The 26,903-nt window shown below is 39.9% G+C and overlaps 1 protein-coding gene across 1 annotated transcript in view; it reads right to left on the minus strand.

Moving 5' to 3' along the window:
* The window catches only part of LOC120314397 (polypeptide N-acetylgalactosaminyltransferase-like 6), a 210,895-nt gene that overhangs the window by 35,325 nt on the left and 148,667 nt on the right, over positions 1–26,903 (minus strand). Inside the window, exon 6 of the mRNA XM_039357445.1 lies at positions 22,554–22,670. Within this exon, the coding sequence (XP_039213379.1) occupies positions 22,554–22,670 (117 nt within the window). The remainder of the gene's footprint in view (positions 1–22,553; positions 22,671–26,903) is intronic.

Raw genomic sequence — 26,903 nt, forward strand, 5'->3', positions numbered from 1 at the left:
TCCCTTCCTTCCTCCCTCATTCCTTCCTTTGCCTTCTCATCTTTTCCTTCCCCTGTGCTCAGGAAGGGGCGATGGGAAGGGGAGAGATTGCCAGCACTAATATACTGCTGCTGGCCATTCCTATACCATGTGGGCAGGTGGGGGCAGTCCCATTGAAAGGGATGCCTCATGGCTGTGAGGCTGGAGGTGCTGGTGGGGGTACTGATATACAACCTGGTTGCATCCATCAAAGACAGAATGTGCTCAGCCTAAGATCCACTGGAACCAACAAGGAGCTGCCCTGCTGCCTATGTTCTGCCCCCCAGGTGTGTGCACAGGAGATGGTCAATGCTGGCATCCTGGTGAAGTCAGCTTGCAGGACATGACAGCCCACAGGGACATCGGACTCCGCTTGTGCATGCACCTAGGGGCCGGGTGGAGCTGTCCCATGGATTTAATGCTGAGCGCATTCTGGCTTTGATAGATGCAACCAGGTTGTAGATCAATGCCCAGTCGGCCTGGGCTGGGTCAAGGTGCATCAGGCCGGTCCTTCACTGTTTCCAGAGCAGGTCCCCGGGCCGGACGGAACCACATATTGGGCTGCATCCAGCCCGCGACCTTGTGTTTGACATGTCTGACCTATCCAATCTTGACAAATATAAATCATCGGGACCCAACAGATTACATCCCAGAGTTCTGAAGGACCTGGCAGATGTTATCTCAGAACCATTGCACCATATCTTTCAAAAATCCTGGAGCACCAGGAAAGTACCTGAGGATTGGAAAAGGGCTGTTGTGGTTCCCATCTACAAGAAAGGGGAAAAAAAAAACCAGACCCAGGAAACTATAGACCAATCAGCCTAACATCAATACGTGGGAAGATCCTGGAAAAGATAATCAAAAAACAGATCTGTGAACAACTAGAAGCAAACAAAGTTATAACTGGTAGCCAGAATGGGATTGTTAAAAACAAATCATGCCAAACCAATTTTATTTCATTCTTTGATAAAGTGACTAAATAAGTAGATCAGAGAAATGCAGTGGACATAGTATACTTAGATTTCACTAAGGCATTTGACAAAATAGATCACAACCTGCTGCTTAGTAAGCTAGAAAAAGGTGTGATAGACAACATTACCACCAGATGGCTCTGTAGCTGGCTGACAAAATGTACTCAGCGAGTAGTCCTCAATGGTACTACATCCACATGGAGAGAGGTAAGCAGTGGGGTATCACAAGGCTCTGTCTTAGGCCCAGTACTCTTTAATATTTTCATAAATGACTTAAATGAGGGAATAGAAGGGGAATTTATCAAATTTGTAGATGACACTAAACTGGCAGGAATAGCCAACACCCAGAAGACAAGCTCAGGATATAAAAATATCTGGACAAACTTGAACAATAGGCCCTATCTAACAAAATGAGTTTTAATGTGGAGAAAAGCAAAGTTTTACATTTAAACAGGAGAAATCAAAGGTTTAAGCACAGATTAGGTGAGACCTGGCTCAAAAACACTAACTGTAAGAGGGACCTTGGAATTCTAGTGGACAATCACTTGACTATGAGCCAGCAGTGTGCAACTGTAGCCAAAAAAACTAATACAATCCTGGGTTGTATAAACAGAGGCATATAATCAAGATCACATGAAGTATTAGTACCACTTTATAAAACCCTAGTAATACCTGGAATACCGCAACCAATTTTGGTCACCATACTACAAAAAAGATGAGACTTTGGAAAAAGTTCAGAGAAAAGCAACTAAAATGATCAAGGGCCTGAGACTAAAAGAAGAAATAGGGGTGAAATGATAGCATATTCCAGTATTTGAGAGGCTGCCACAAAGATGAGGGCATCAATCTATTCTCCAAAACACCAGAGGGAAGGACAAGAAACAATGGTTGGAAACTGACCAAAGAGAGAAGCAACCTGGAATTAAGGAGAAACTTCCTAACAGCGAATGTAATTAACCAGTGGAACAGCTTGCCTTCAGAAATTGTGGATGCTCCATCACTGGGGGTTTTTAAGAAGAGGTTAGATAGTCAATTGTCTGAAATAGTATAGGTTCTCCTGCTTGAGGAGGGGGGGGGGCTGGACTAGAAGACCTCCAAGGTCCCTTCCAGCTCTATTCTATTCTAATAATCGTTATGATTGTCAACTTTAACAATTATGGATTTTTTTAGGCTATCATTTATAATCCACAGATAGTACTTGGCCACTGCAATGTTTTGAATAGTATTTCTGTTGATGGGATATCACGTTGTTGCAGTTGAAGGGTTGCAAAATGCAATTCTTACTGACCTGTAAGAATTAACAGCTATCAACAGAAGCAATGTTTGTGGTATGGTAATTTATTTTAATTCCCTCCCATCTTCACTATGTCACTAAAATAGATACATTAAAAAGATGACTATTTTTCCTTCTGGCAATGTATTGCTCTATAGTAAATGTGAAAAATAAGTTGAACTGATTCTTTAATTTTTGCAAATGCTGTGGCTATTTTCTCTTCTTCTCACACTGGCATTTAAGAAGTTAGCTCACCACATCTTGCTGGGATAGTTTGTCATGTCTATAGCAAGGAAAACAACAATGTGTAATCCTGTATAAAGCTACCAGTCTTTTTCAGTTCCTGTTCAGTTCCTGCATGATTTATTTAGCACTAAAGATAAAGCTGGTATGAGTTGTCACCTTTCCTCCCTGGGAAGAACAAAAGCCAAAGCAGGTTTCATTGACAATGCAAGACTAAAACAATGATGACTGCCATCAAAGGAAATTCTGGTGCTGACACAAAACAGGCTTATGTGTCAGGATGCAACATGTATCTAAATGGCTAGCTTCCTGCAGCTAAAACAGGATTGTAACCCAGAGCCACCCACATCTTTTTTTATGATGATGATCAAAAATTGGCAGCAGTTTTCCTTTATGAAAAGACAAATAAATCACAAATCTGAAGCCTGTGTTATAACACAATATTGCCATTAGAAACACTTCTAACTCCCACTTGAATAGGACATAGGCAATGTGATCAATTCTGATAAGTATCATTATTCTGCCTTGATGTAGCTATCAGTCTTGCAAAAATGTTACCCAAGCCCTGGCCACCATATACAGTACTGTCCAGGAGAGAAGATGCTTTGAGTAGGCTTCAGATCTGCCTTGGACTGGAATGAGGAGGAAGGAAAGGAGGCAAGCATATTTTGTGTAATTTGTACTTGCTAAATATGCAAAAGGGAAATTAACAAACTTCCAAGAAGATATTCAATAAATAAACAAAGCCATCAAAGGTATAGCATAACATTTGGTAATCTTGGAAACTTTAGATATTTTGCACAACCAAAAAAGAAAGAAAAATATTGCAAACAATTTTTTTTAAAAAACCCTAAAATCTAGTCTACGCAGTGAAAATACAGTCACAACCATCAACTTATGGACCATGCTGATAATTTAGTACACTACAATAATAGTCAAATGAACTCAGGTGTACACTGAAAATTTTGACTAGCAAACCAGAAATGAATGATTCTAAATAATCTCCTGCATCCTTGTAATGATGTCAACAGATTGTATTTTCCAAGGACTTTTTCAGTAAAAACAAACTAGATATAAAGAAGGGCTTTATGATAAAGTTCAATAAAAAAAACTGTATTAAAAGAAACTCAGAAGGGTTCTTTGCATAAATGGAGTCTAAACATAACTATAAAAGGCAACAGCTTAAAGTGAGATTAGAAAATCAAAACATTCCATGGGCATTTTTGAGAAGGATACTGAAGGGAAATCACAAAATACACATAATGCTTTTTGCTCTGTGAGAACAAGCAAATGGCATGAAGGCAAAAAATAGAAAAGACCATCTTGGCTACTAAATGTGGTTAAAACTGAAGTACTTGATCATATAATACCTGGATGCAACAAAATCACAGAGACAACTGGAAAGATATTGTTCTATTATTTATGTAAATAAATCAGATTCACAGTCAATAATAGATACATAAAATTATAGATAAAGTCATTGAAAATGGCATAGAAAAATTAAATTTGTTAAATTTCAAGTACACCTGAATCTTAGATGACTCTATGTAGCTTAAAATTAAAAACCCAACATATAAATGAACACTGTGACAGACTGGGTGAACAATAAATATTTAATGATTTCCTATACAACATAAAGTTGGGAACCATAAAAATCTCTAGGGGGAAAATATTCTGGATGGCAACAACTGCAATAGTTTAGGCAGTTTAATCAAGAAAACCAGAAGTGCTGGGTGGGACCAGTTGGGAAAAGATGGCTTAAGATAGTTCTTCAGGTAGCGAAGCTTTATGCCATGAAGGATTTTAAATTCATAACCAGGATCTTGAATTGTGCCAATTGTCAGATAGATGAGCTCATTAAAACTGTAGAGTCACATGTACTTATTATGGTACCCCCATCATTAACCATACTGCTGCATTCTGGACTGGATACAATTTCCAAATGGCTTCAAGGACAACTCTATGTACAATGCATATAGTAATCACAGCATGATATGATTATGGCATGAGCTACTATTTAAAGGACCTCCTCATCCAGGAAAGGATACAACTGGTGCACTGATGTACTTTTGAAAGGTTTCTTGGCCCCCACTTCCACCTGAACTTCAAGCAGGAACTGAGAGTCCAAGTGCAACTCACTGAGAGTCAACAATGAATCACCTCCACCATCTGGGAACCCAAATAAACACAACCCTTGGTTCATCAGGATGGGATTCTACTTTTCCAAATTTACATAGTACCTAGGCATTGGATTAGGACTTTGATAGCAGCACTTAACTATTCATAGTTATAGATATATAACTGGGTATAATCAGTATATTGATGGCTCGAACAGCAGATAAGCTCACCCAGTAGTTTCATTTGAATATAAATATGAGAGGAGAGAGCTATGACCATTGTGGCATCCAATAAGTAAGGGGCCATGGCCCCACTCCCCCTGTGTATCATCATGGATTGAAACTAGCTACCATGCCTTTTATCACAAACCCCCAAAATTGATCCAAAAGGATACTGTGGTCAAAGATATTGGAAACTGCTGAGACTGATGTTGCACCCCCAATCCAGGTCTATCACAGGACAGCAACAAATAAGACCAAGGTCAGCTTCATACTAAATCTCATACGTGGAACAATGCTAGCAGAAAATGAGAAGCGAATACATTCACACATGCATATAGGTTCAAAGTTATGTCCACTCTATGACAACAAGGGTAACAATGGAGGATTACTTTCCAACATTTTTACTCAAACAATAGTACCATTTTGAGTATTCTAAGTATTTTTAAGGAAGGACAGGCTGGAAGATTAAACACTTCATGGATAAATTCACTTGTATAAATACTGGCTTGGAAGCTAGAGTGGATGAAAACTGAAGAAATGATGGCTTGCCAATATTGTTAAAGGTTTTTTTACTTTATACTGTAGATTTCAGCAAATAACACAGATTTTTTAATGAAGTCAGGCCTGCATTAATGGATTGGTCCCATTATTCAACTGACTGATTAAAATGATTAAGGAGATTTTCAACACCTTTTAGAGCAGTGGTTCTCAACCTGTGGGTCGGGACCCCATTTGGGGTTGAACGTCCATTTCACGGGAGTCGCCAAACAACGCAGTCTGCCATTTTTTCTCCCTTTTCCTTAGCTGTGCTACTCCCTTTTATTCTATTGGTGTTTGAAAGCCAATAGAATAGACTCTCTTGAATAGAGTCTAATTCTATTGGCTTTCAAAAGCCAATAGGAATTGTCCAGGCTGTCTCTGCCCTGTTGAGCCCGCCAAAAGTCCCATTCTGCAAACGGTGCTGCACCAGTTGAGTAGTCCTTGACTTACGACCGGTTGAGTAGTCCTCGAATTACGATCGGTTGGGGGTCGCGGCATTAAAAAGGTTGAGAACCACTGTTTTAGAGAGTTTGGAAGGTTCCAGCTGCTTTGGAACACTGGTCTTTCTTCTGCTTAAGAAACCAGTATTGGATCCACTTTTAATGGACATATATCATTCATCTTCATAAATCAGCCCTTTGTTTTGAAGAAAGTTGTTGAGAAAATAGTGGTATGGCAATTACAAAGAACTCTGGAGGACAATTTGGACCTATGGCAATCTTGATTCAAACCTGAGCATGGGGTGGAAATTGTATTGGTTGCTTTAATAGGTGATTGGTAGTAGGATTTGGATAGGGAATATAACCATTCTTGTCCAACAGCCTTTGATATTATTAACCATGCTATCCTTTTGAAATGTCTATGGAATTTGGGCATGGGAGACACTGTTTTATAGTGGTTTTGCTCCTGAGTAGGTAGATCCAGCTGGTAGACATAGGGTGAAATACGTCAGAACTAAGAATCGCCATTAAAGAGTGCTATAGAGTTCAGTCCTTCTCTGCTTTTTTAACAGCTACCTTGTCATTGGAAAAGATCATCCATTGGTTTGGAGCGAGGTATCAACATGCAGGTGATAGCAATAGCATTTAGACTTACAGTATATACCACTTCATAGTGCTTTACAGCCCTCTCTAAATGGTTTACAGAGTCAGAATATTGCCCCCAACAACCAGGGTCCTCATTTTACTGACCTTGGAAGAATAGAAGGCTAAGTCGATCTTGAGCCATTTGTGAGAATCAAACTTCTGGCAGTCAGCAGAGTTAGCTTGCAATACTGCATTCTAATCACTGCACCACCATGGGTCTTGATATTGAATTTATATGTCTACCTGAGTCAAATGGTGGATTCAAAAGTCCCGATTTAGTGCCTGGAAGTTCTCAGGGCATGGATGGAAAAAATAGACTAGAATTAACTCAGACAAGATGGAATGCATTTAATACAGAAGCAATGCTTCCAGGATAAATCCACTTTGATTATTGTGCTGTTTTTCTCCAGGGAAAATAGACTGCAACTTGAATTCTGGGCTCACAGTTCTTGCTGCAAGAGTAGGAGGTCAAGAGCATCTGTCTGATTTTAGTTCATTACACTAATTGCACCAATGCTTGGAATTGGATGCACTAAGGACAATCACTTACACCCTTATTATCTTACAACTGGATTATTACTATTAGCTCTACATAGGGCTCCCTTGAAAGTCATCTGGAAAATTCAGTTGATTCAAAAAATATAATGGCCTATGTAATACAAAACAGAGTTAGTACTGCCATGTTACACACATGCTCTGGTTGCTATTGGGCTTTGAGTGTAATTCATGATGTTAATAAATATCTATAAAGCCCTACATAGTTGTAATTTTTCCACTTAGTTCAAAGGACAGCTGCTGAATATCCACACCTGTTATGAGATATAATGGAAGGATGTTTGACAATGGCCATTATTTGTGTTTTTGTATTTCCAATCTTATGGAAAAAGTAGGAGGCAAGGTGGCTTCTCCACTAGTGGTCTTTCATGAGAAATTGGCTCTTTTGGAAGATCTTTCAAAACTGATTGTGTAGCATTGTCAAAACCAGAATAATTTTGCTTTTTTGTGTTGATATTATTATATAATTAAGATATTTATTTTGTTTTATTTCTATATACTGCCAAGAATAGAACAGAACAGAATAGAACAGAATAACAGAATTGAAAGGGACTTTGGAGGTTTTCTAGTCCAACTCCCTGCTCAGGCAGGAAATTAGCTTTCTTAAAGTCCAAGACGCTAGTTTAACTTTGTTTTTTTGCTTGTGCTTGCATAATGTTGAATTCCAATATTGCATGATTACTTCACCCCAGGTTCTTGTAGCTTTAATACCTTCTATCATTTAATCTCTGTCAGTGAGAAGTCCAATATAGCTAATCCCCTAGTTCCCTTCTCTATGTCAACAAAATTAGCTGCAACAAAATTAGCTGAAGCTATTTTCACTTCGTTTTCAGTTGCCACAGTGGTGGAAGAGGGAATGTGTGCTTTTAAGTTTAGGCTAAACAATAAATTGTCCGGTGGGATCCAAGGTCATTGCTACCTGAATTTTGGTGGCTGAGGCTTCCATTAGAAAGCCCGTCAAAGTAGTTTATTGGGGAATGTGATTTATGACATGTTACTGGGGTAGGAAATTCAACTTTGTAACATTGTAACTTTTGGAAGGGAACTTCATTCTTGGTTTCACTTATGATCATGCTGATACTTTGTAGCCAATAAATATGTTCTTTAAGGAAACCTCTTGCCTTGGAGTTCTGCTTTTACTGGTCTCATCAACTGGAATCATGACATTAAACCAAGACTCCAATTTATTTTAAAACATGGGGTCCTGAGCCCCGGTCACCTACCTAAACCTTTGGGAGGATGACAAAAGCCCGGGAAATCCCACTGGAGACATTGATGCAGCAGGAAGAAGCATTGACTCTCAGAGAGACCTGGCGGTAAGATACTGCTCTGTCATGGAAAAGCACTGTGAAGCTGCGGAAGCTGAATTCCCATTGATCCCATCCCACGGATCTCATTTGCCAGTGCTGAGAAAGGCGAAGCGGCCAGTTGCTTGGGACGAATCAGGGGAATGGAGGTACCTGACCGCCATCCACAGTCATTCTGTTGAATGCTTGAGAGAGAAGTTTGATTGACTTGAGATGGGAGAAGGGGACCGAATCACCTGCCAGGTGATCTCCAGTGGGCAAGAGGACAGGCATCCCCGTGACCACCTTGGCGAAGCCCCAGTCCCATAGTGATGGTTTGTGCCACCTCCCTGCTACTTAGACCAGCTTTAACATCAAGCCCAGTGTGCTGGCGGAGTCCTGACTGTTATCGATGCCTTGCCAGTCTAGACCGTTATTGGCGCCATGCCAGCCCTGACTGTCACTGATGTCCTGCCAACCCTGACCATCACTGACACTATGCCAGCCCTGACCGCTATCAATGTCCTGCCAGCCCTGACCATTACTGACACCATGCAAGCCCTGACCATCACCAACACCATGTTAGTCCTGACCGTTACCAACATCATATCAGCCTTGACCACTATCGACGCCATGCCAGTCCAGGAACCCAGCCAAGGGTTTTCCAAGGACGGGCTTTCAGCGATCCCAACGCCAGGTGCCTGGCATACTGCAAGCTCTCTGAGATTAGTGACCTGTGGACCCACCTCCAATCAAGTCCACTTTTGACAGAGATCCTGAGAAGCTTTCCTTCTTCCTGAATCAGGTGTGGGCTCACATGAATCATTATGCCTGTGTTTACCTAAATCAGGCTGGAATGTTGATGCTGTGATAGCAAATTTAGAAGGGTAAGCAGCAGAGTGGATGACTGGCCTGCACAACGAGCTATGGGATTTCAATCTGTTTATGGACGGGCTGAAAGCCAGATTTGAAGATGAATCCCAAAGCAATACATGCTGAAAAAGACATCCATGATTTGAAGCAGAGGGGTCGATCAGCAAAAGAATATGTAAGGGAGTTTTGATGAGTGGTTGGATGGATCATGCAGTGGCCTGAGCGATCACTGATTCACTACTTCAAGGCCAGTTTGGACCATGATTTGTTCCAAATGCGCACTTATAGGGGAATTCCTAATAAAAAACCTGCAGCATCAGGATCTAGACCAAGGCAAGACCAAGTGAGATGTCAGATACCTCAGTGATCCCACCTGCCATGGCCGCTGTGTCCCCTAGACTACCTGCTGGACCCCGATCAAGTGCTTCAAATGTGGTTAACTAGGGTACCAGGCAGCCGACTGTCCAGGCCCTTTCCCTCCAACTAAGAGTGCACCCACTGCTTCTACAAACCCAAAGAGAAGACCTTGGCCAGTGCAAGAGAAATCAGATTGGGCCAGCCAGGAGCAAGCAGCACAAGTTAGCTCTCCTCCCCAAGGGGAACTTGAGGCTCTGGCCAAACGGTTGCCTATTCCTGCCCCTTGTGATAGTGATGATGAAGGAGAAGACGACCTGATGATGAGTCAGCCTGTCCCACCTTTTGCCTTCTCTGCAAAGCTCTTGGTCCCTAAGATGGGACCCCAAATGGATTTACACATTTTAATTGACTCAGGCTGCACCCGATGCTTGATCAGCCTCCCCACGGTGCTTAAATCAGGTATTCGTGCCAAATTATTGCCCATATCTATGAGGTTCGAGCAGGCAGATGGATCCCTTATAGGAGGGGCTCTGGCCACACACTTGACCAAACCAGTATGCCTAGAGGTGGGGGAGCTTTGGGAACTTATCTGGTTCGTGGTGATCCCAAAAAAGACTGAGGCAGTAATCTTGGAATGACCTGGCTTGATAAGTGGCAGCCCATGATCTGGTGGGAAAACAGAGTGAGGACTTTAAGGTTAGCAATGGGACCTTCACCTCCCACCCCTGCCAGCAGCACAAGTGAAAGCCAATCCCTTGAGACACTGAAATCTGTTGTAAACTCCCCTCCTGGAATGCCACTCATCCCAAGTGAATATCAAGACTTAGCTGAGGCATTCAGTGAGATGGAGTGTGACAGCCTACCTCCCCCACAGAATGACTGACTGTGCTATTGAGATTTTGCGGGGAGCCAAATTGCCCAAGCCAAAAATGTACTCAATCCCCCCCCCCGTGAATTGAGAGAGCTGAGGGAGTACATTGATAAGAATTTGACTAGAGGGTTCATTCAGCCAGCAAAATCCTGAGTAGCTGCCCCTGTTCTTTTTAAAGAGAAGAAAGATGGGTTGCTGAGGCTGTGCATGGATTTTAAAGGATTAAATGTGGTCAGCATGGAGAATATGTACCACCTCCCTTTAATGAAAGACATGTTAGCCATTTGGCAAAAGGAAAGTTTTTTTACCAAGTTGGACTTAAGGGAAGCATACCATTGAGTGAGAGTCAAAAGAGGAGACGAGTGGAAGATGGTTTTTAACAGGCCCCTCAGAAATTTTAGTTCAATGTTATGCCGTTTGGTCTGCAGGGGGTCCCTGCTGTATTCATGCAATTGATCAATCAATTGCTGTGTGATCACCTGTACAAGAGGGTTTTAGTCTACCTTGATGACATCATCATTTACACAGAGATCATGGCAGAACATATAAAATTAGTAGGTGAAGTATTCAAAAACTACTGAACGCTAAACTTTACGCAAAGCTCTCAAAATGTGAATTCCATCAAACATGCCTGGACCATCTAGGATATAGAATTTCCAGTGAAGGCATTGAAATAGACCCAGCCAAGGTTAAAGCTATTATAGAATGGCAGCCCCTACAGACCTGTAAACAACCCAAAGTTTTTTGGGATTTGCAAATTTCTACTGGCAATTTATCTTCTCTTTTGTTGAGATTGCTTTGCCAATTACCGAACAGTTGAAAACTGGGAAAAATGGAGGTAAGCCATGACCCTATTAGCCCTTGCTATGGTCTATCGAATGCCAAACTGCTTTTGAGAACTTAAAGAGACTGTTTGCAGCTGAGCCTGTTCTCAAACATCCCAAACCTGAGGAACAAATTACCATCCAAGCCGACACTAGAAATGTAACTATGGGGGCAGTCCTTTTACAAAGGAACAAAAAGGGAGATTTGCAACCCTGCACCTACACCTTCAAAAAATTAACAGACACTGAGTGGAGGTGGGCTGTTTGGGATAAGGAAGCTTTTGTAGTAAGGTGGGCCCTACTAACTTGGCGTCATTTCCTTGAAGGGAGCAAGGTGTCTTTTGAAGTATGGACTGATCATAAAGTTTAGAGGTGCTGAAACCCCCCCATAGGTTATCTCCCAAATAAGTTCGATGGGAGCAGTATTTTAACTGTTTCAATTTTACCCTAAAGTACATCCCAGGGGGGAAAAAACGTCTTGGCTGACGCCCTATCCAGAATGCCCTAGTATAAAAGTTGCCGTGAGGAGATTGTAAACTCCATCATTCCGCAACCACAGTCAATATCTCAGATAACCCCAGGGAAGCAATTGCAAGTAAACCCACCTGAACCAGATAGCCCATTAATGAAAAAGCTAAAGGAGGAGTTGAAAGCTGATTCCTGGTTCCAGGAAAACAAAGCCCTACTGACTTATCAAGATGGGTTAGCCTGGAAGGGGTCAAAACTGTATTTGCCAGAAACACTTAGAGTTCAAGCACTTCAGCACAGTCACAATGCCAAGCAAGCTGGCCATCCCATACCTAAAGATTTTACATTTAGTCCGGAGGCAATTTTGGTGGCTGGGTTTAAAAAAAGATGTTGAAAACTATGTAAAAAGCTGTGCAGCATGTGCAACAATGAAAAAACATCTTGGTAAGCCCCCTGGATTATTGCAACAAGTTGCAGACCCTTCCCAACCCTGGGAAGAGATTGCTATCGACTTTATTGTGGAATTACTAGAAAGTAGGAGAAATATGACAATATGGACTGTTATTGACCTTTTTTCAAAGCAGACTCATTTCATAGCCTGTTCCAGTTTCCCCGCCGCAAAAAAGTTAGCCAAAATGATTGTCAAACATATCTACCAGCTCCATGGAGCACCAAAATAGATTATTTCTGATAGGGGAGTCCAATTTACTGCTAGATTTTGGGGGGACTTCCTTAAACTGATCGGATCCATGCAAGGATTATCATTGGCTTTTCATCCATCTATGAATGGAGTGGCTGAAAAAGCGAATGCAATGGTAGAACAATACATCAGATATTATGTTGATTATCAGCAGACAACCTGGGCTGACCTCCTCCCTTTTGCTGAGGTGGCTTATAATAACACAGTACATAGCAGCACTGGACTCACTCCTTTTAAGATAGCTACTGGTAGAGAATTCATTCCTATGCCTGAATACCAGTAGGACCCTCCTGCTTCTCAAACCTTAGATCAGTGGGTGACTTCCTGGAAAACTGTTTTGGACAATACAAAAAAGGCCTTAGCAAAAGCTTCAAAAATTTACAAAGAGCAAGAAAAGGACTCCTCAGAAGCTGTTTCGTGTGGGGGGAAAAGTCTATCTCTCTACAAAGTATTTGAGACTCAAATTGCCTAGTGAAAAATTGGGACCAAAATTTCTTGGACCTTTCCCCATAGTTCAAATTATAAACCCAGTCACAATGGAATTAAAACTCCCTCACGTTTTGGGAAAAATCCATCCTGTTTTCCACTGAAGTCTATTAAAACCTTTCAGAGAGTCCTCTTTAAGACCTCCTCCAAAACAAGCACCTGCTCCCCTCATAGTAGAGGGGGAGACTCATTATGAAATAAAACAAATTCTTGATTCTAGGTTGTACAAAGGAAAATTGCAGTATTTAGTATAGTGGAAGGGATATCCATTATCAGAGACCACTGAGGTTAAAAGTACTTATGTAAAAACTGATACATAGATTTTCTGATAAGCACCCTAACAAACCTCGGGTAGATTATTAACTCTAACTCTTCTTCATCTACAGGGTTCTTCCTTTCTTTAGGGGATCCAATTGTCAACGTTGTAATGAAATTAGCTGAAGATATTTTCACTTCGTTTTCAGTTGCCACAGTGGTGGGAGGGGGGATGTGTGCTTTTAACTTTAGAGTAAACAATAAATTGTCCTGTTCATTGCTGCCTGAATTTTGATGGGCGGAAGCTTACATTAGAAAGACCGCCAAAATAGTTTATTGGGAAATGTGATTTATGACATGTTACTGGGGTGGGAAATTCAACTTTGTAACATTGTAACCTTTGGGAGGGAACTTCAGTCTTGGTTTCACTTATGATCATGCTGATACTTTGTAGCCAATAAATATGTTCTTTAAGGAAACTTCTTGCCTTAGAGTTGTTTTTACTTGTCTCATCAATCGGAACCATGACATTAAACCAAGGCTCCAATTTATTTTAAAACATGGGGTCCTGAGCCCCAGTCACCTACCTAAACCTTTGAGAGGATGACAAAGACTCAGAGAAGACACCGAGATGGAAAAAAATGGGGAATTGGCCACTAGCCTCGGCGCAGAGGTGGTGGATTTTGGTAGGCTACAGCCCAGATGGAAAGTACAGCCCCTGCAGCCAGAGCAAGAACAAAAGCCCGGGAGATCCCACTGGAGACATTGATGCAGCAGGAAGGAGCATTGACTTTCGGAAGACCTCTTACAGGTTCATGGCTCTCACCCTGCCAGATCCCACAGTTGTCCATACTTCCATTCTCCTGCAGGATCTTTGTGGTAGAGGGGGCTGATAGCGGGGCAGCTCAATAGAACAGAATGGCAAGCTGACACCTAATTTCTGCCTGAAGAGCACAGAGTAGATACTCTAGATAAGCAATCTGTCCTCATAGATTAGTAACTTGGAAATAGGACAGTATCCAAATTTGAAAAGAGTACCATGAAAGAAAGCTGCAAAATAAGTATTGCACTGAGCTAAGCCAGACATTCTAAAATAAAATTGCAATCACAGACACACTTACCAAGGATGTACTACTGCTGTTTTAGATTTTCAGTTATATGAACAGCTAGCAGCTCTTCACAGCAGCCTTTGGGAAATTCAAATGCAATGCAGATGCAACCAGCAGCTCAGCTCCAAAAGAGCTCTTTGGATTCAGGTAGTTAATACACTTTATAAACGAAGTTATATATTTAATCTATATCTCTTTGATCTTTTGAACAATGAGAAAATTGTTATATTTATTATGCATTACTTTAAATCAGGAATAATAAATATAGTTCTGCATATAGTTGCAGAATCTCTTTGCTGAAAAATAAAGAATTCCATATACTTGAATAATAATTTGATATGAATTTAAATGTAAACTGCATTGTAAAATTGAAAAATGATTTTATTCACATCATCATTCTTTCTCAATTTACTTTAATTTTTAATAAGCTCTCTATCTTAATGCTTTTGGACTCTCAAAATCTTTTTTGTTTGTTTGTTTCCTACTTGGTTCACTTGTCTAGCACTGCTCTCTGCTGATGTTTTGGGGAATTACAGATTTTGAATTAAAAAGGTAGGCCTATTAGAAAAAAAAGTTACTGGTATGGGATATCTATTGGGCCTTAATCTATATATTGAGCAAATCAAAATCAATGTGCAGGAAAAGTAAAAAATAAAATAAAATCAGGAATTGGCTAATATACACCACAGTCTTAATCTATCTCCCAATCAATAGCCTATGACACTTATTGGCTGAAAGATAGTGATTGTTCAATCAATCAATCAAAATAGAGGTGGAAGGGACCTTGGAGGTTTTCTAGTCCAGCCCTCTGCTCAAGCAGAAGACTCTATACCATTTCAGACAAATGGCTGTCCAGTCTCTTCTTAAAGATCTCTAGTGATGAAGCACCTACAACGTCTGAAGACAAGCTGTTCCACTGGTTAATTGTCCTTGCTGTTAGGAAGTTTCTCCTTAATTCCAGGTTGCTTCTCTCCTTGATTTGTTTCCATCCATTGTTGCTTGTCTTGCCTTCTGGTTCTTTGGAACATAGATTGATCCTCTCTTCTTTGTGGTAGCACCTCAAATACTGAAATACTACTGTCATGTTATTCCTAGTCTGTCTTTTCTCTAAACTAGCCATATCCAATTCCTGCAATCATTCTTCATATGTTTTAATCTCCAGGCCCTTAATTATGTTAATTGCTCTTTTCTGAACTTTTTCCAGTCTCAATATGAAAGTCATTATATGAATTTCCATGGTTCAACATCAACTGGAACCTGGATCTTCCCAGTTCTATTCAATACCCTAACTACAGCATACAGGAATAGCTTAAATAGCATAATATGTTCCTTACAGAATTAAAAATTTGCTCACAATTCTGATATTTTAGTACGTCTTGTTAACCAAAACATTTTACACTAATGTTGCTGTATGCCATTTCCTTAGAAGAAATTTAAAGTGTTTTACATAATCACCCAATAATTTTTGTGATAATATTAAATTGGGTTATTATTACATTGGCAAACAGAATGGCTGTCTAATTCTATAAAATGGTATAAATCACTAGTGAAGATATAGTCTTCTAAACAGTTATCAGATGCAACCTGCATCAGTGTTGCAATAATGCAATACAATAGAAAAATTATAGTAATATAAAATATTTCTGTGATGGAGAGGGATGGTTTCTAAATATGATAAATAAAAAAGAAAAAATACTTGCAATTAGTAAGACTAATATTTCATGTTCATGAAATAAAAAAGGGAAGAGTTTGTCCAATGTTTACCAAATGTTTGTCTATAGTTAAAAAGACACAAATCTTTTCGTTCAGTTTCATATTTATCTCTTTTCATTAATGTCTCCTCCTGAGAACTTAATATGGTACACACATTTTATAGTATCAGTTCGCAAATGGCACCTTAACTATAGAATTACTGTATACATTTTGTTTCTCTAGAGCACTGGTGGGATTCAGCCAGTTTGTACCAGTTCGGCAGAACCGGTAGCTAATTTTTTGTTGCCCAGATCCAGAATGGACTTCCGGAAATGGCATCCACACAGAGAACTGGTTGTTCACATATTTGAATCCCACCATTGCTGTAGACCATTTTCATAACAAAACACAACTCTTCAATATATAATTCTATGGATAGGATATACATGTTTTAGCGATGGCTAATCTTTATATACCTTCACAAAGAAGTCTCATTAATACTTTTTAGAAGACCTATCCTCATGATGCTGTCTTTGTTTCTTTTCAAATTCACTACAGAGGCAGTTTAAATTTGTCTTTAGCTGCTCCAATTTTAAAGTAGTATTTTCCTCCTCCTTTTGACAAAAGACTTGGTATGTGAATATCAGTGATAGCAACAATATAATCAAGGCCAGAGAGCCATTCAGTTTGTCTTGGCCTCTTGACGCTATTGCAGACATACCCCAACCCTGTTGGTCATTGAGGACTGCCCTCCATTTCCATTTTGGCTTGAGTTTCCATCAAGTTCAAATACCCAAATTCCACAGATGCATCTGCCAGACATCCTATGAACACAGATTAGCACAGAGTTATGACTGTTTTTAAACATGTGTTTAATGGGCTTTTAAAAGAGGTATATAATGACCTTAAAAGGTATTTCAGCAAATTTAAACTGGGAAAGAGTCATATTCTGTTAGCTGTTTGTTGGCAATTCCAAATAAGTGCATTACAGGCTTTTTTTTTTTGCTACTCTTGCAAAACCCCCCAAAAGTTTTTACCTCGGCATATTTTCTATTGACTTTATTTCTTATTTCATTTGTCTATTCTAACATTGTTTTATAAAGCCCATATCTGTTTATAGGTATTGCCAGCTATGACAATAAACTGTCCAGCACTGCCATTCTTCCACAGCATTGATATGGAAACTAAACTCATAGGAGTTTTGCTTATTTATCTTGTAAGCCTAAAGGACAAAAAAGTATCACAGGGATGTATAATATATTGGATAATTCTGGCTACATTCATTCACTGTTAGTCCCTTGCAACACTTGCTGATAGTTCCCTTCAATTTCAAGTCTATGCTTGACTGATGGATCACATGGAGCACTGACTGAAATGAAATCAGTTTTTCCCAAGGCTCCTCTCAACCCTTCTCCTGTACTTAATATCTACATATTGGACTACTTTCTAGATATGGATTCTCTTCTAAAGAGCACTAGATATGCAGTTAAACAAAGAGGTCCTGTACTATTTCTAAAGTATGTTAAACCAATGCTCAGAAATAGTCTGACCAACTGCATTCAGCATGTAGTCCTCAATAAAACTACATCTATATGGGAGGAATCATGCAGTGGGGTACCTCAATGTTGTGTCTTAGGCCCAATACTCTTCAACATCTTCATAAATGATCTAAATCAGGGGATATAAGGGGAAACTTGTCAAATTTGCAGATGACATTGGGGAGAATTGCCAATACTTTGGAAGATAGACTCAAGATTCAGAAAGGTCTTGACAAACTTGAGTATTGGGCCCTATCCAATAAGATGCAGTTCAATAGTTGCTTCTCTCCTTGATTAGTTTCCATCCATTGTTTCCTGTCTTGCCTGGTGCTTTGGAGAATAGGTTGACCCCCTCTTCTTTATGGCAGACCCTTAGATATTGGAACACTGTTTTCATATCAGCCCTAGTCCTCCTCTTCATTAAACTTTCAACTTTCAAGATGGCGGTGCCTGGATTGGCTGCAGCTGCATTGGTTCTCAAAGGTGAAAAGTTTTTGGAGGGATGTAGGCCACATGATCGGGAAGGTTTTAATGTGTTTGAGCAATGTAGTGGGACTAAGCCAGTGCTTCTCAATTATTTTCTGTCATGCCCCCCTAGGAAGAAGAAAACATTTTGCGCCCCTCCGCGCGACTGTAAAATTTTTTTTTCTGTACAGAGGACCGATTTCCGGGTCTAAAAGTCACACGGGCGGGTTTGGCCAATCAGGATAGAGCATCATGTCTATCCAATCGGGTCCTTTGCATGTGTCACGTGCGTTGGCGGTCATGTTGTCCTCCGCGTCGGGCTGCCGCTTGCGAGTGAGTCGGATGATCCGATCTAGAAATCCAATATGACAGCATTTGCCGAGGTCAAACGAGCCCCCCTTTACGGAGCCTCGCGCCCCCCCTGGGGGGCGCGCCCCACTATTTGAGAAGCACTGGACTAAGCTAATATAAGATTGATAATCTTTGCTGGCATGACAAGTTTTTAGCTGTTTTGGAATTGTTGGTGAGACCGTTAAATGTTATTTGCGCTGTTTGAAATTGTTCTGCTGGCAGCAAGATCCGACTGCCGACACAGCAACAGATTCTATTGCAAATCAGGGCTGTTTCTAAAGGAGACAGAGGAAAAGAGGACCTGGGGCTTATGGAGTGAAGGAGCTGGATGAGATGTCGGCAGGCCCAGAGGAAGGAAGAGAGGCTTTTGAAGGAATTGGAGGCAGTGGCAGCAGCAGCAAGCCCCAGGGGCAAAAAGGAGCAAGGCCCCTTTAAGAAAAAGGTGGAAGAGACAGGATCAGAAAAAGCAAAGGAGGCGAGGTTGTCGTGCAGGAATCGAAGCTAAATTGAAGGCTAATCCAACATGGAGCTCCATTTCCGTCTGTCCTGTTTGCCAACATTTGTTCCCCAGAGACTAAAATGGACGATCTGAAACTTGAGCTGGCCGCGAACAAGGAGGTGAGAGACTGCTGTTCTATATTCCTGACAGAGACATGGTTAAAGTCGTCTATTCCAGACAATGCTATCAGTATGATGAGCTTTTCAACATTTCGGCTGGACAGGAGTAGTGATTTGAGTGGAAAATCCTGTGGTGGGGGAGGTATGTATTTGTATTCATGAGAGGTGGTGCACCAATGCTAAGGTAGTCTCCAGCCAGTGCTCTCCTGATGTTGAGTGTTTGGCTGTGAAATGCAGACCCTTTTATTTGCCAAGAGATTTTATTGTCATCTTAATCATAGCTGTATATATTCTCCCCAGTGTCAACAAGAATGCTCTTTATTGCACTATCAGTGATTTGCAAACTATCCACCAAGAGCGGGTTTTCATTGTGGTAGGGGATTTCAATCAGATTGACTTGAAAGCAGCCTTCCCTAATTTCCATCATTACCTGGATTTTCCTACCAGAGGTGCGAATTCTCTGGATTTAGCTTACTCTAACATTGAGAAAGCATTTAAGGCTGCTCCTCACCCTCATTTTGGCTCCTCAGATCATCTCTCTGTGATGCTTATGCCAGCACATAAGCCTTTGTTAATTAGAAAGATACCAATTAGAAAACAAGTGAGAGTGTGGCCTGCAGGAGCTATGGAAGCTCTACAAGACTGTTTTGGGTACACAAACTGGAACATATTTAAAGAGGCTGCAATGAATGGACAACATACTGATGTGAACAAGTATGCTTCTACTGTGTCTGCTTATATTCAAAAGTGTATGGAGGATGTCAGTGTTCTTAAGTTTATTATAATGCAAGCAAATGAGAAACCCTGGATGTCACAGAAGGTCTGCACACTGTTGAAGGTGAGAAACACAGCTTTCAAATCAGGTGATGCGGCAGCATTTAGAACAGTGGTTCTCAACCTTTTTAATGCCGCAACCCCCAACTGGTCGTAAGTCGAGGACTACTCAACTGGTGCAGCACCATTTGCAGAATGGGACTTTTGGCGGGCTCAGCAGGGCAGAGACAGCCTGGACAATTCCTATTGGCTTTTGAAAGCCAATAGAATTAGACTTTATTCAAGAGAGTCTATTCTATTGGCTTTCAAAAGCACAGCTAAGGAAAAGGGGAAAAAATGGCGGACTGCGTTGTTTGGCAACCCCCGTGAAATGGTCGTTTGACCCCAAATGGGGTCCCGACCCACAGGTTGAGAACCACTGATTTAGAATAGCAGGAACTGAGTTGAGGCGTGCTATAAAATCAGCAAAGTGGGCCTATAGTCAGAAAGTGCAGAATTTCTTTCAAGATTCTATGGACCCGAGACGTAAGTGGTAAGGTACTTAGGTAATTACTGATTATAAGGCAGCTTCACTGACATGTGAGGGCGACACAGACTCTCTAAACAACTTAAATATGTTTTTTGGATGGTTTGAGACCACAAACAATGTTCCAACAAGAAAGGCTGTTCCCCTTCCTGATGAGCAGGTACTCAGATTTGATACAACTATTGTTCAGAAGGAAAGTCAACACTTGGAAAGCTGCGGGTCCTGATAATATCCCTGGGTGAGTATTTAAGAAGTGTGCTGACCACTGGCCACTGTTCTAACAGACATCTTTAATCTCCGTGATTCCATCATGTTTTAAGACTGCAATCATTGTACCAGTGCCCCAAAAAACTAAAATCACATGCCTTAATGATTACAGTTCAGTTGCACTCACTTCCATTATGATGAAGTGTTTTGAAAGATTAATAAAAGACTACATGATTTCATGCCTTCCCCCTACATTTGACTCATTACAGTTTGCCTATCGGAAGAACTACTCTGTAGAAGATGCAGTTTCCTGCGTGCTTCATCTTAGCTTGGTGCACCTGGAGGGGAAGAATATTCATGTGTGAATGCTGTTTGTGGGTTTTAGTTCAGCATTCAACACAATCATCCCTCAGCATCTGGTGAACAAACTGGGCCTATTAGGTTTTAATACTCCTTTATGCATTTGGATACTTGATTTCCTTATTGATAGGCCCCAGGTTGTGCGAGTTGGAAAGAAACTTTCCAATTCCACCTCCTTGAGTACAGGTTCTCCACAGGGCTGTGTCCTGAGTCCACTATTATTTACCTTGATGACCCATGACTGCTGTGCCAAATCTGCTATGAATCCTATAGTGAAGTATGCAGACAACACAGCAGTGGTGGGTCTTATCCAGATGACAATGAAGATGCTTACAGGGAAGAGGTGAAGGTTTTGGTGGACTGGTGCAATAAAAGTAACCTGGTTCTAAATGTTGATGAAACAAGGAGATCATTGTAGATTTCAGAAAGAGCTGGCTTAGCATACTTTACTCAGTATCAAGGATGCAGCTGTACAGATGGTCAACAGTATTAAGTATCTGGAGGTGCAGATAATCTGAATTGGTCTCTCCACATGTCATCCTTAGTGAAGCATGCAAACCAGCGTCTACATTTCCTGCGTCGGATGAGGAGAGCACATCTTTCTCCTTCTGTCCTGGCCACTTTTTACAGAGGCACAATTGAAAGCATTTTAACAAATTGCATCACTGTTTGGTTTGGTGGCAGAAGTGCTTCAGATAGAAAGTCCATACAGAGAATGGTAAGGACAGCCGAGAAGATCATAGGAAGCTCACTCCCTGGTATTCAGGATGCTGTTTATAAGTGCCAGAGCTCAAAGCATTGTTAGAGACCTCACACAGCCACTTTATGGTCTATTTCTGTTGCTCCCCTCTGGGAGGAGGTTTCAAAGTATTTCTAGCAGGACTACCCAATTCTGTAATAGCTTTGTTCCCTATGCCATCCGTCTGGTAAACCCGCAAGATTCATTTTTCTTGCCATGCACATGTATACATAACCGAACTAGACTGTTGTTTCTCAGTGTCATATAATATATTAAATGTATGCATAATTCTGTATTTATTTATTTATTTATTTTTGTCATATTTATGCAGTGTATATCAGAAGTGATGATCCTTTTGAGAGCTGAATTCAATAAAATTTCATTTTAATGTATGCCGATTAGTGTACATTCAAAGTGACAATAAAGTTATTCTATTCTAAACTAGGCATACCCAATTCCAACAACCGTTCCTTATATGTTTTAGCCTCCAGTCAGCTAATCATCTTTGTTGCTCTTCTCTGTAGTTTTTCTAGAGTCTCAACATCTTTTTTACATCGTGGTGACCAAAACTGGATGCAATATTCCAAATGTGGCCTTACCAAGGCATTGTAAAGTGCATTAACATTTCATGTGATCTTAATTCTATCCCTCTGTTAATGCAGCCTAGGACTGCTTTGACTTACAGAAGAGAGAGTTATTCTCCAAAACATCTGAGGGCAGGACAAAAAGCGATTAGTGTAAGCTCATTAAAGAGTGATCCTATCTGGAACTAAGGAGAATTTTCCTGACAGTGGGAACAATGGAACAGCTTGCCTCCTAGGGTTGTGGTTGCTCCATTGCTGGAATTTTTCGAGAAAAGATTGGACAGCCATTTATCAAGGATAGCATAAGGCCTCCTGATTTGGGCAGGGGCTTAGACTAGAATATCTCCAAGGTTCCTTCCAAGCCCTATAATTCTATGAGCATCTAGTGTGATCAATGCATGAAAAAAGTAAAACAACCCTAAAATATACTTGCTGTCTCAACATACCTGCTCATGTGACCATGTCCGTTCAGAACCATCCTTCACACATATATCTAGTCTAAGTTCAGTGCCTGTTCCACCATGCTTACTGTCCATACAGAGATTAGATGCCACATTCCGAATCTGTAAAATTAACAAATCTATTTTAAGCATCACAACAGAATTTGGATAATGCTGATTTGTCTGAAAAAGAAGAGAAGAAACTTTTGTTTTTTGCCAATTCAATTCAGTACAATATTGACAAGAAGTTTTACTTTTGGCTAAAGAGTTAAAAATCAGCTGCATTTTGCTTAGTTTTAGTCTATAAGATTTGTCATTGAATATAAGGCGATTTATGAGGAAGATATCTGTTAACTGAACATGGAAGAGTAAAGGAGGAGTATCTGGAGAATCAAAGTCCATATTGCCTATTAGACTTTAAAATAACTATAAAGAACTTTTATGCAAATTTATTTGTAATTTCTTATTTGTAAAGATTTATCTGTATGATAGGATGCAATACCTATTCTTTTAATATTACAGTATCTTCCAGTTCAATACTGCCATTGGATTTGAGTAAGTTTTTATCTTTTGTCACTGTAAATGGACAGAAGCTAATTAAATAAAAAAGAAAGAGTTTTATCATAACTTCAAAAAAAGACTTGCCAAATCAAGGTGACAAGCCATTCTGAGGTGGGGAGGAAGTCTGCTCAAGAAGGAAGTAATATGTTTTGCCTTACATTTGTATTGTATCTGCTTAGTTTTCAACAGTTTTGTACAAGAGATACACAGCGAAGCCTTGCATTTTGTGTATCCCAGTGAATGCATTTAATTTACATTCATTCCTATTGTATTTATATGAGTTGAATCAAAACATCAAAATTTCTTGGCACTTGAAATGTTGGCACTTGAGCTCAACTGATTATTAACTTGTATTGATATCAATTGTATGTTGCTCAGGAACTGGATGTTACAGAGAAACACTGAGGTTTACACAACTCTTTAACACATTCATACTAGTGTATGAATATTCTGGACTAATGTTTCTATTGGCCAATCTCTCAAAAGCAGCTGGTTGGTGATCAGTGAAAATCTTCTCTGTTGCTGGCCTTGTAGTTAAGTGCACTCTTCAACTGACCTGATAATTAAAGGAGTGTAAATAAAGTTACTGTGCCTTTGTTATCCAAATTTAAAATTCATTTTGTGTGCAATTTTGAGCCAATTTCCCTCATCTGCATTTAGAACACCCATTAAAATAATACTGTCTCAATAGAAGGGAATATTTGTAATCAATACTCTAATCAAAAAACTAAGGAGAAAGCTACACCTCCATCAAAACTAGCATATAAAAAGATAGCAAAGCCCACACTCATTTACACTGATAATGTTACCCAGTTGGATAATGAAATGTCTGCAAGTGAACAACCAAGTTCAGGATGCACCAAGAAGTTCACAACTTTGTCTTAGCATGTCCTTTGCTAGCTAAAATATGAGATGCAGGGAGAATGGCCTTCCCCATAAGGTTCACAGAACAGCATTTAAAATGGAAATATCTCCTTTGGTATGCACTACTGCTAAATAAAAAGGACAACTGTGAACCTAGATCAGGCCTCCAAGGAGATATCACTGGAACAGAGCAAAACGTAGCTAAAGTATCCTAGCTAAAATGTGTGTGTGTTTTTTAATGTTTATAAAGTTATTTCTTTTCTTGAATGTTCTTTATTTGTATTTTTTGCTGATATTAATGTTAAATATCTAGAGTATCTTGTAAGTAGGTAACCATATAAATCATGAGTGTCAAACTCGCAATGTCATGTGATGTGTCATTACGTATTGTGACTTTTTTCCTATTGCTGGCAAAGGGGTGGGTGCAGTTTTGGCGTGATGCATTCTGCCCATGGGCTGGCAGTTTGACACCCCTGAAATTATAAATTGACATAGCTAACTAAACAGGCTGCTTGGTTTCGTATGAGCTGTTAAAGTTAGCAGAACTGTTCTTAAAGGAGGAATTGTTCAAAAGTACCCATATATAGAGTGCCAATGTCAAGAAGAGCAGTATTTATTTTATAATTCAAAGTTTAGAAATTGCTGTAATTTATGTAATTATTTTTTGGAAAACAAGTTATCAGGCTCATGAAATGCAATTTGTCAACTTTTCAGATCAGCTCTAAGTCAAGACAACACAACAACATAATCTTTCAAGAACATGCATAGAAAACACACACTCCAACATCCTATGATATACTTTTTCACCAGAAAAGCAAATAAAGGATTATAGTATCATACAGTACTTTTGAGTGAAAAACTATGTATTCATAACCTGTTATCAGCTAGCATTAAAAATGTGTATATGCAGTGCTTTTTTTCTAAAAAAAAAAAAAAAAAGGTGCCGGAACTCACACGTCATACAACCCTTGCCTTGCCTACCCTACAAGGTTCCATCCAAAAAAGGTGCCGGAACTCCGTTCTGGGTGTTCTGTGAGAAAAAAAAGCCCTGTGTATATGTAAGTACATCCATCCACAAATAAAACAAATATTGCATGCTAAATAAAGCAAAAAAAAAAAAAAAGGACAGAAGGTAGGATAGGAGAAACCTATTTTCTGAAGAAAATTTCAAGAAACTGCACATATTAATTTTGTGAAAAAACAAATATTATTGATTCTCCATAACCTTAAAATCTGTGAGCATTTGCAATCTTAATATGTTTTAATAACAAAGGAGAACAGGCAACTTTATCCGTTTACTTCTTTCTACTTAAATCTATGAGAACTTCTGCCTTGGTAGAAAAGCAAGGAACAAGCCATCCACAGTATTACACTAATTCCAGAATAGAATAGAATAGAATAGAATAGAATAGAATAGAATAGAATAGAATAGAATGGAATGGAATGGAATGGAATGGAATGGAATAGAATAGAATAGAATAGAATAGAATAGAATAGAATAGAATAGAATAGAATAGAATAGAATAGAATAGAATAGAGCTGGAAGGGACCTTGGAGGTTTTCTAGTCCAGCCTCCTGCTCAAGCAGAAGAACCTATACCATCTCAGACAAGTGACTGTTTAGCCTCTTTTTAAAAAACTCCAGTGATGGAGCACCCACGATTTCTCGGGGCCAGCTATTCCACTGATTAATTATCCTCACTGTCAGCAAGTTTCTTCTAAATTCCAGGTTGCTTCTCTATTTGATCAGTTTCCAACCATTGTTTCTTTTCCTGCCCTCTGGTGCTTTGGGGAATAATGTGACTCCCTCTTCTTTGTGGCAGCCCCTCAAATACTGGAATACTGCTATCATGTCACCCGTTTCTTCTTTTAGTCTCCAGGCCTTTGATCATTTTAGTTTATCTCCCATATTTCTTCTTTTCTTTAAGCGAGCCAATCCCAAGTCGTGCAGCCATTCTTTGTATATTTTAGTCTCTAGGCCTTTGATCATCTTTGTTGCTCTTCTCTGAATTTTTTCCTAACTCTCAACATCTTTTTTGTGATATGGTGACCAAAATTGGCTGCAGTATTCCAGGTGTGGTCTTACTAGGGTTTTATAAAATGGTACTAATACCTCACATGATCTTGATTCTATGCCTCTGTTTATACAACCCAGGATTGTATTAGCCTTTTTGGCTGCTGCTGCACACTGCTGGCTGATAGTCAAGTGATTGTCCACTAGGATTCCAAGGTCCCTCTCACAGTTACTGTTTTTAAGCTAGGTCTTGCCCAATCTGTACTTGTACCTTTGATTTTTCCTACCTAAATGTAAAACTTTGCTTTTCTCCACATTGAAACTCATTTTGTTGGATAGGGCCTATTGTTCAGGTTTGTCAACATCTTTTTGGATCCTGAGTTTGTCTTCTGGGGTGTTGGCTACTCCTGGTAGTTCTTCCTTCTTTACTGTTGGGTTAATTCCTTGCTAATCCACTATGTAACCTTAGTTATGCAGTTCAGAAAACCCCAGGTAACCTTTGGCTAGATAGATAGTTAAGCCTGCTGCTTCAAGACTGGAAATAAATTCTTCAACTGCTGCAAGTATTCTTCCAAACAGAGTTGTAAATAATGACATTTTCCAGATATGCTTCATAGTATCTCCCCAACAGGAGGTCTCTTACAACCAAAAGGCATATTTGAAATTAGAATGGCCTCTGAATTGTAATCAAAACTGATTTCTCTGGAGGTTGCCTGGAGACAAATTTGCCTATAGATCTTTCTAAGTCTGGCTTAAGTATTTTACTCTTTTCAATTGAACTAGTTGATTATGGAAGCACAAGCAATAGAACACAGTCAAACTAGAGTCTTGGACTTCAAGAGAGCTAATTTCAATAAACTTAGAGAGGGTTTGGGAAGGATTCCATGGATGAGAATCCTCCAGGGGAAAACAACTCAA

Source organism: Crotalus tigris, unplaced genomic scaffold (assembly GCF_016545835.1).
Source record: "Crotalus tigris isolate CLP2741 ecotype Arizona unplaced genomic scaffold, ASM1654583v1 scf7180000018923.2277400, whole genome shotgun sequence".
NCBI classification, from domain to species: domain Eukaryota; kingdom Metazoa; phylum Chordata; class Lepidosauria; order Squamata; family Viperidae; genus Crotalus; species Crotalus tigris.